At 31.7% G+C, this 11,163-nt stretch overlaps 1 protein-coding gene across 1 annotated transcript; it reads left to right on the forward strand.

Moving 5' to 3' along the window:
• The first annotated feature begins 7,963 nt into the window (after positions 1-7,963).
• On the forward strand, positions 7,964-8,839 carry LOC129221006 (E3 ubiquitin-protein ligase RLIM-like). Its single transcript, XM_054855442.1, has one exon. The coding sequence runs from the start codon at positions 7,964-7,966 to the stop codon at positions 8,837-8,839; it is 876 nt and encodes a 291-aa protein (XP_054711417.1).
• Positions 8,840-11,163: the final 2,324 nt, after the last annotated feature.

The raw sequence follows: 11,163 nt of genomic DNA on the forward strand, positions 1-11,163 counted from the left end.
CTAGATTTATAGAAATAAATAAATAAATAAATAAATAAACATTTATATTTTATCGGATTTTTTGGATTTGCGCTTTCGGACCAAACTAACACTTATTTGAATTTACTAAACTCCCTCAGAAGTTTCCCGACTTGCTCAAGCGATTCATACATTCCTTTTACTATTTTAGAACTGAAATCGAGGTAAAAAAGATGTTATCATTTTATTTGAAAGTGATTACTTCGGATATGTTAGGCAACAAAACTGTTTGCTGACAGTTGCTATCATTTAAATAAAGTTAAAAAATAAGCAAAATAGGAGACGGCGTAGGTAGCTGTTACAGAAAGCTCGATAAACAATCAAGCCAGCTTACCACAATGACAAGCATTTTCTTATTAGTAGCATGCAGGGCCCGACTAACTAAATGTGAGGCCCAAGGCCCACAATGCTTTGTAGGCCCCCTCTCTATTCCATCACTTTAAGTCAATGCAAAATAATGTTTACCTTATTTAAAACAAGTATGTTTTCAGTTAATAAATCATTAATTTTCGTTATTTTCACAAAAATGCATGTTTTTTTAATGCTATGCATAAGTTTTTAAAAAATCGGGGCTCCTGAGGGAGATGGGGCCCCAGGCCCAGGCCTAGTTGGCCTGTGCGGTAATCAGGCCCTGGTAGCATGCAATCAAATTAATAGGTAGTCAGTTTTTTTAAAAATACAAGGAGAGTCGGTGAAAATTAAAGAAATAAAAAACATCGGAGTCGGCATGTTTTCGAATGACTCCGACACCTTTACCCCAAAATCAGTCCGACTCCGACTCCACAGCCCTGAGTTTTTTACATCTCTATGCAAGGCGTGAAGTTATCGCAGTCCTCTATCATAGTAGAAGTCTCAAAGATCAAATCAAAATTATTCTTTTGTAAAATCTGTGACATGCGACAGTCCAGAGGTTCCCAAACTTCAGACCTCCACGGACTAGCTCCGGAAAAATTACGAATTTCGTGGACCCCGGGGGTCCTAGGACCACAGTTTGAGAAACACTGCGATAGTCTATATAGCAGAGTGAGCGATGTGTCCCAGGTGGGATGACCTATATGTGATAATAGTGTTTTACCTCAGCCGAAAGGATTTCAAGTTGGGTTTTTTATGCTCTCTGAGCGTACGTCACATTATCTTTCATGCATTAATATCTATTATGCACGAAAAGTTCTTTCTGCTTTTCCAAAAATTTCCTTAAAATTGAATAGGATTATAAGTATTAAAATGAAAAAAAAAAAAGCTGAATAACTGAATTAGGCCATTGAAAACCATTAAGAGTTATGGTTTTCAATGAAGTAAGAGTTTCATCAAAATTTAAAATAATTATCGAAATAAATTTTGAAAACCCATTTGGGTTTTAAAATTTATTTCAGATGAAGTTTAATGTTTTTCCGGAAAAAAAGGAATTTTACACACTCCCCTTTTAAAAGTAAAATCTGTTTAAGTTTAGTCTTGAATGATCGCAAACGATTTGTAACCATGAAGGTGAAAATTTGTTCTCTTAATAAATGTTAAAACAAGCTAGATTTATTCTCGTTGTCATGGCAATCTGAAAAATTAGAGGAACATCAGTTTTGATCAAAAGTGAGGATAGTAAGCAATTCGTGATAAAAATTAAATAAGAAAAGAATCATTTGCTATTCCTTGTTGGAGGAATTTTTTTTTTTAAAATAATAAAGTTTTTAAAAGAGTTATTTTTTTAAAAAAACCACAAACCCATGTTTTTTAGGCCATCTCAGCCAGAAAGAATTTTCTATTCGCAACTCCAATGAAGTATAGGCGGCGATGCAGCTGCTGTCTAATGGCGGAAGAAAAAGGTAAAACAAATAAAGGCCGAAACTTATAACTTGCTTCGACGCTTAGTGAATGAAAGTACTTTTTCATCATGTTTGTGGGAAGCTTTCTTTTCTATTCTTCTAAAATTACATTACAGCACAAACTATTTGAAGCCTGTAATTTACCCCAAAGAAAACACGTGGAATGGAATGTTTTACCCTTTTCGGTAGAAGTGTTAATCACCGCAAGATAGCGTATTCGGAACTCCAGCGCTCGAACACGCTACCTTGCGGTGATTTACAAAACTGCAAATGAAACTAAAACATTGCCACGTTGCGTTCCACGTGTGTCTGTTGACGTAAACACAGGCAGTTTGTTCTGAGTATTTATTAACGCAATCGATGTGTCTTAGTTTGCTTTCAGCTACAGAAATTAATTCGTCCCTTAGTAGTATTCTCGAGCTTCTCAAAATAATGTTAGTTTTCATTATTTCCTTAATAATTGGTGAAAGCGAAAATTCTGGATTAACAAACTTGGATAACGTTATACAAGGTAAAAATTTTTATTGTTTTGTATGAATTTGTAAGAATATGGGGTTTTTTTTAATCTTAAATTAATTAAACTTACCATATTTTACAGCAGCATTTAGTTGGAATGGACAGTATGCAAAATATTTTCTTGAATATATTATCGTAGAACAAAATGAATAACCCGAGAAAGAATTTACTTTATTCCTTTTATCCTCTGCTGAAAGGTTTCGCCAAATTTGTTTAGGGTTATAGTTTTAGTATAGTACGAGCAAAGTAGCCTTGGCGAGATTTCGCGTTTTTAGTTAAACCATTTTTAATTTTTATCATGAGTGGAATAAAATGGTAGTAAGATTACAGAATTCGATAAGTGAAAAGAAATAATGGTCAATCAACTGAAAAGAAAACTACCACCATATATCCGTGAGAATTTTGTTGATGATTTGCATAACATGACACAATTAAATCGTAACTCAGAAATTACAAAAATCGAAACAGAAAATTTTTAAATTAACCGATTCGGGAATTCGAGAGAAATAACTCGATGACAAATGGAAAACAATAAGCGCAAGCCAAGCAAGGCAAAAAAGTATCATCTTCTTTCGATAATAATTTGTAATGTCATATTGAATTTTCTAGCATTAATTGTTATTCTTGTCAGGCTACAATTATTATTTAGTTTTATCAAGAATTGATAAATATCGAATTCAACATCGTGGAAATAGCTGCTTAGAACTACGAACTACGTAGTTTGCATTAATCTTTGACGTTTAGTAATGCTTCTTGAATTCTCATTTCTTTCTACGTGGGCCAGAATATCCACAAGACTTTGAAAATTAATTTAAAAAGAATAAAGCGAAAAAATCATACGTACGAACAAAAATCACAACACTTTTAGAATTTTCTTCGTTACCATATGCGTTTGTTTTAGTTTTTAAGTCCGCCATTAGACAGTGACTTCAGTGCCCCCTATAGTTCGTTGGAGTTGCGAATTCGAGCTCTGGAGTTGCGAATTTATTCTATATTTATAACTTTTCTATTTATTCTATGTTTTAAATTTTTCTATTTATTCTATGTTTTTAATTTTTCTATTTATTCTATTTCTTTATATTTATTCTTACTTATTTATTCTAAGGCATATTTTTACGCTGGCAATTTTTGAAATACGTGATTCAGAAATGATAATTAATCGAAAATTATTTTAAAAAAAATGATACCAGAAATAAAAATCGTTGGATGAATTTCAGCCTAATGCTGTAATATATTTATTGAAAATTTTCATCATCTTGGCCTCACTCAGAACATAAAATGCTTCAAATTAATAAACGCAGTAAATACAAAATCGGCTGTAATATTTTGCAAACGATATTTTTTTTATGAAAGAATTCTTCTTTTTAGTAAGCGGAAACGTCTTCTAAGAAGCTGAAACGGCTTTTATGTTTGTAGAATTTAGTAATAACTGGTGTTTGATTTGCTTTAAATTTGGAAAATCATAAATCAAGGTAATTATTTAAAATATTTATTTGTGTACAAATTCCGTTTCCTGTAATTGTTATGTCTTCAATTCAAAGGAACAATAACATTTTTAAGCGTTTTATTATCATCTACTTGTTTTATTTTGTATTCTTGAATAAAAATTTAAATTTTTTAAATACCTAAAGATCGTGCATTTGTCTTCACAAAAATGCATCATCGTAATTTTTAAAGTTGTTTTTAGTATTAGTAACGTTTGGTAGTTGGTAGTAGTTATAATTAATTGATATAGCCATGGCCCCATTAGACGGTGTGATGGATCTTATATTTGTAATTTGATAATTAAATTTATTAAATGCATGAAATAATGCCTTTCCAGAAGTGTATTAAAACCTTTTTTTTTTTTTTTTTAACTCGGTATGGAATGTGCAGAATAATGATACATTAGTGTTGGCAAATTGTTTGTTCTATTAACTTGGCAGAAACGGAAAATGCTGCATACAAGGCTCACTATGTTTGTTCTCATACTGCATTTTAATGGAACTTTTTAATACTTTCTGTTTCATATATTCATTTGGCGGAAGATTTTACATTTTAAAGGAGCTTTGTTGCTTTATTTAAGAGACAGATTGTTTTTAAATATTTACGGTATTTTAACGTTTGATAGCTGGTTTTATTTACTTGAGGAATTATTTTGAATTTCTATGTAACATTTCATGATTTTTACTGGCCTATTTTTTAAATTTTTAATTAGTGGATTTTCAAATCCTGTTTAATGGTTCGATTTTTATTTATGTTTAGTTTTTTAAAATGAAATGTGTGTACTTTTTCAGAAAGTATTTAGTAGTGTTATTTGTTTGTTTTGGATGTTATTTGTTGTCTATTTTTAACAATGATTCGCCGAAGCAAAATTGCCGATAACCTTGCAAAGAAATTTTTGCCGTATATGTACTATACAGATCCAACAAATGTCACAATTTGTGAATCTTTATAGTCAAAATTTTATGGCGTGTCAAAAAGAAAATATTACTGGTATATATTTTTTTTAAAGAACCTTTAAAAAGAAAATCTATATAACCTCAGTTTATTCACCTGACCCTACTCCTGAGCGCCATTACCCTTCCAAAACATATTCGATTTCAATGCAGCTGGCAAAACAAAGCAGTACAAAAATTAATGTAAGCATAAACATACAGAAATTTACATTTTCATGAGTGTAATAAATAATTGAACATTTGAAAATAATACAGTGCCGGCAAAAAAATCTTTACATTTGGTTGGCAATTAAAAACTTTACATGCAAACTTCTTACCAGTATTTTACTTGGCATGCTCCCTAGTGATTTGATTTGCCCAAATACCGCTTGTTCGATCTAGGTTTTTGCCGAATATTCAGTATTCGTGCACTAGGGAGCATGCCAATAAGTAAAATCATGACGAGAAATTTGCATGTAAAGTTTTTAATTGCCAACCAATGTATATATATATATATATATATATATATATATATATATATATTTCTTTTTTTGCCGCGCTGTAATGTACACTTACGTTGAAGAAAGTTCCCATAGAATTTTATAGTGAAACAATTGAAAAATAATTACATAAGGTCACAAAAAGTGTTGACTTTCGGCAATGACTATATTCTCTTTGGGGATATACAACGATGTTTACCACTATTATATAAATGTATCGATAGCAGGTTTTCAATATAGCTGTAGCTCTGTTTAGAAGATATTTGAGTGAGCGGGATTACCAGCTGAGCATCATTATACTCTATTTTCCCTTACCTGTATCGCCCGGCTTATCTAGGTTTTCAATTTGATACCCGTTAGTCCTGCTAAACGAGGTTGTATTGTAATGTATAAATGGTAGTTTCCAACTACGTACATTTTTCTTCTCTGTAGAGAAAATATAATCATATAATAATAATGATTATAAATCATAATTAATTAATCAATGCACAAAACTGATATGTTTCTTAATGCGTTTACATCAAATTGTTAGTTAGCATTACAAAATAAGTTCTAATTATAAAATTGTTATATAATAAGGGAAAACGAAATTTTTAAAAACATTTTTGGTTCTTGATTTTCAGCTTCTGGGCAATTCCATGGTGTCAGACGTAAAAAATGAAGAAAATTTTCTCAGTTTTAATTCCATTTAACAAGTATAAACTGTTCCAAAATGATCAAATTTATTTACAAGATACTTACTACATCCCACTGAATAAAAAATCATGTTAGTTTTTCAAAATAGATCCTTAAAGTATAAATTAAAAAAATTTAAAGAGTTGGTGTCGGACGTAAACACACAAATAGTAAAATTGATGGTTCACTTAAAAATTATTAAAAGTCTGTGAATCGGCTTACATTTTAATTTTAAAAACAGCATAATTCTAAAGTATACTTATGATTGAAGCATATTATACAGTTTTCAAATGATATTATAAGGAATAAAATTATTTAAAAAAATATTTTTAGCTTGGTGTCGGACGTAAAATTGTTCATATTGGACGTAAACTATTGCTCTTAAATGTAAATACATAACAATGATTACAGTTATAAATGTGTAAATTATATAGGTTACATATACTGAAACGAAATTTAACAAGTAAATTCAAAAGTAGGGTTGATTGGGGGAAGTGGGACACTGGGTTAAGTGGGTCACACCCAAAAACTGAAATAACCTTATGGTTTTCATAATTTTTTACATTGATCATGTCATGGTTCATCACAGTGATTAGTTTTGCATATATTTGAGTTCCGTGGATTTTTTTTTTTTCGGGGTCAAAAAACTTAGTCAAAAAAAAAAAAAAAAAATCTGAAAATTATTTTTTGGCGAGTTTAAGCAGTATTTTTCAAAAAGTGTTTCACGGTTAGCATGCAATCAGAATTTTTGAATAAAATATTATTAAAAACTTTTAGAGGAGGGGCTCCACTTACCCCGTAAAATTTCGCTATAACAGGTCCGCACACTCTGGGGTTAGTAGTTCACCCATAACAGTGAGGATTTGAAAATCAAAAGAAACTCTGATGAAATATTTATATTAGTGAAATACAAGACAACTATGATGACTTAGTAGATAGCTGATAGTTCAGCTACAAAAGATGGAGATTAGTTATTTGTGAAACTTACCTGAAAGAAACCCATCAAGATTTATATGGGTTGAATGTTGATAATTGTTCTTAATTAGCCAACTTTACACAGACGCAGTCATTTAGTGTTTCCAATTTTTTTCCCACTTATAGTTTTGGCAAATTTGCCGAAATTGATCTTAATCAACTGTATTACTTTCATTCAACACACCCTTTTCTCAAAATGGGTCCTACTTTCCCCTATCAGCCCTAAATGTATATACAGTAAATTCACTTAGTTGTTTTTTATGCATGCTTCACTTTAACTTTGAAATTAAAGGCAAAAAAAGAAGAAACACAGTCGAAAACATATTTTGTTTAAAGGAATGTAATAGTGTCGGACGTAAAAATTTTTTTACGTCCGACACCTAGATTTAAGTAAAAAATATTCACTTGTTACAAAATGAAAATAGGTTACATCAATGAGATTGAAAATCTTACTTTGTACCCAAAAATACAAGCATGTAGCTTTAAAATTATTGGCTCAGCATAATTAATTGTGCATTTTGGTGTCGGACGTAAAACACGTAATGTTCCATAGAGGAATTCCTTTACAAATCAAAATGAATTATATTTTGACACATTTTTGCAACATCACCAGCAACACATTGCATCTTTAAAAGGTTATTCATCTCAATTCATAATATTAGTATGTATTTTTTGGAAAAAACATAATTTCTTCGAGAGTCACTAAATATGGTTTGAAAATACTCAAGATGTTGACCTTAGTTTAACCTCCTATAACTTATTTATAACTGAAGTGATCAAATTTTTGACAGGCATTCCAAAATATACAACTCTTTACCTTTAAAATGACACCTCATTTGTTTAGAAATTTTAATTTTGAAAATTTGATCATCTGGTTGACCTTATCATGGAATTGCCCTTCTCTATCTGTTCTTAAATCATCCATTACTTTACGTTTACACGTTTTTAATTATATTCTCTACGGAATATGTCACTGAATGCAAAGTTAAAAGTAAATAGTTAAAAATAATTATTTCTTATTTCAGTCGAAAAGTTTGAAACAATCATGAAAAAATCACGTCCTCTCTCTCAAGTGCCCAAAAATTCATCGACCAAGAACAAAAAACAGAAGGATTATCCGATCAAGTTCAGAAATCGCCATGTTAGTTATTATAATACTCGTCAAAGTCGAAGGAATTTATCTGGCCACGTAGAAGATTTGAGGAGCACCCGCGGGCGCTCTGCAAGTCCGCAAGATGTTCATATCAGCGTTCAAACGGAAAACCAAAATGGCAGCACCCCCGGGCGTTCTGCAAGTCCGCAAGACGTTCATATCAGCTTTCAAACACAGAATCAAAATGGCAGCACCCCCGGGCGTTCTACAAGTTCACAAGATATTCATATCAGCGTTCAAACGGAAAACCAAAATGGCAGCACCCCCGGGCGTTCTACAAGTCCGCAAGTGGTTCATATCAGTGTTCAAACGGAAAACCAAAATGACAGCACCCCCGGGCGTTCTACAAGTCCGCAAGTTGTTCATATCAGCGTTCAAACTGAAAACCAAAATGGCAACACCCCCGGGCGTTCTACAAGTTCTCAAGATATTCATATCAGCGTTCAAACGGAAAACCAAAATGGCAACGGTCAAGAGATTTTTGAAGACCAAGAAAGTCGTATGACAGAAGAAATTTCTAAAGTTGGTGAAAAAATTGAAGATGGAAACTTTTGCACCATTTGCTTAAATACGGGAGGTGATTCGAAAGCTAAAGAACTTTATTGTAAGCATAGTTTTCATGAAAATTGTATCAATGAGTGGCTAAAAAGGTCATACAATTGCCCCGTCTGTCGTTCGCTTCCAGATCGTATATCCGTTTGTTGCATTTCACGCTTTCGTCAGTTTTCAAGAAATTTAAGTCAGTGGTTCCTACAAAGCTATGCCTAATCTTATTTACGTAGATATCCCTAATACAAATAATTCTATTCAGTTACACCAATACTTATCTAATATTTAATATTTTCTCTCTAGCAAGTGTGGTAACTTCTTTTTGACAATATCAGAACATTAATTTGTGATTCAAAACTATCAGTTAAGTTTATTCTCAATTTGAATTATTACTTTTTATGTTCAAATTTATTTTCGCCCCCCCCCCTATGATATTAAATGTTTATAAAACTTGATGACTTTTTTAGATTTAAAAACATAAAACATTTGTGTGTTGTTACAATTTTTATTTGCAATTTACTTTTGATGAAAATGAGCTGCGGTTGCATTGTGTAATAGCTTGTAATTCCAAAGAAATTGAGCTTTTTTTTTTCTAATAAAATGTTTGATTCCAAAATGCTTCATTTTGATATGAAATGTAAGAATAGCTAAAAATCTTTCGTAAATAGGCTGTATAGACAGGGCTGCCATTGCGATGTTTCGCAAAACCGAAGACCGAGCTCATAAAACTCCCAACAACCCAAGATCATGTAAATAAGAATTCTTATTCACTTTTTTGTAATTGGTCAATTACTAATCTTAAAACCGTAAAGTAAGAAATAATGATCCCAACAAAAAATAAATGTGAAAAGGGCATCAAATCCGGTCAGCAGTTCCACCGTCTGCTTTAATAAGCGCAATGTTTTGCAAATAACGCACATGCCGTTATTTGATGAGCCCGGCGAGTTTTTTTTTTTTTTTTTTTGACGTGAAAAGCGACTAAGAATGACTTGACTGTGCCACTGGGTGAGACACTTTGGGACGCTATAAAAAAACAATCCAAATGACGTAGCAAATGCTATTATGGCTAAAAACGCTCCTCGATGAACCTAAAACATAATTAAGAAAAGAAATTGCTTTTACCTCAAAATGCAGTCTTTTCGTTATACCGCCGGACTATGGCGGCAAAAGAGATCTTTTGTTGTTTCCTGGCTAAAGGTGAAACACTCGCCGTTTTTGACAAAGCAAGTGATGTTTTAATTTTTATAAATAAAATTTACAATGATTATTTCGATTTAATTGTAAGGGTATCTGTGTAGTCTTTTTTAAAAGTATTTTAAGAATACTTTTAGTTTTTCCACTTTTGGCATCTCTGAAAAATCAGCGTTTTCCGCATTTTTAAGCTCTTAAAACTTAATTTTTCAGTAAAGGATCTATCTTCTACATTCTTTATCTTTGATTGTTGCATTCAGCTTCAACAGTAATTAGAACAAACACATCGAAAAACATATATTATTAGGCAGAAAAATCGTTACGATGGATTTAAATTTCGCGCGCTTGTACAATATTACTCAAACCTCAAAGCAAATGCCTCTGTGTCTAAAAACGTTCTTAAAAGATCCCAAAACAAGAATCTAAAGCAAAATTGCTTTTACATCGAAGTGCGCAATCCGCCTAAAACTTGTCGTTCAGCCGCCGGACTATTTGCTGGATTATCTCTATTTTTTCGCCTGTGATACAGATAAGTACACCTTGATGAGATTTTTTCTTTTTTTTTTTTCAGTTCTAAGAATTGTTGCCTTTCTGATTCGTTTTCCGTCTTCCCTTGATTGCGAAAGAAGAAGCAGACACTTGACTAAAGTTGGCTTCATTATTCAGTGCCCTTTCTGTGAATTCGAAAGTTGACTCTATTATGTTTCTTTACATGTTATTTTATCCCCCGTCAATTTGCTCTAAATACTTCGTTTTGAATAGATCAAAATGCATACCGAATTTTGAAACAAATCTGGTTCTTCGAAGGTTTTATGTTTTCATCCCCCCCCCCATAAATATTCTACAGAGCAGGACAAAAAAAAAAGAAAAAAAAACAAAACCAGAAACTATATTTTTCTTTCCATCGAATTGAATCTAACGAATCTCCCAGGAAATTAGATTTCACAATTTCTTTTCTTTGTTATTTAAAAAGACAAAAGGCATATTTATTTGAATTCAGGTAGCAATTATTTTAAAGATGCTTAAACTATGTATATTTTTATTCTAACTTCTTTGTATCAAGAATTCAAAACTTATGCAATTGATAGTCCAATTATTGCAAATTTATGTCGAAAACTTCAGTATTTCTAAAACATGATACCAAAAAAAAAAAAAAAACTGTGCTAAACCGGCGCAGATTTTTTTTTTTCGGAAATAATATTTGCGATATTTATGGTAGTACGCTTTTCAAACGCATTGGTCTGTCGAAATTGTGTCATGTGTATTTTAAATTTTTGTTTCACTGTAGACTGTAGCAAAAAAGAAATTGAATCTGCTTGATTATATGGCTGCTTACTATTATTTTTTTCCCC

This window comes from Uloborus diversus, chromosome 4 (genome assembly GCF_026930045.1).
Source record: "Uloborus diversus isolate 005 chromosome 4, Udiv.v.3.1, whole genome shotgun sequence".
NCBI classification, from domain to species: Eukaryota; Metazoa; Arthropoda; class Arachnida; order Araneae; family Uloboridae; genus Uloborus; species Uloborus diversus.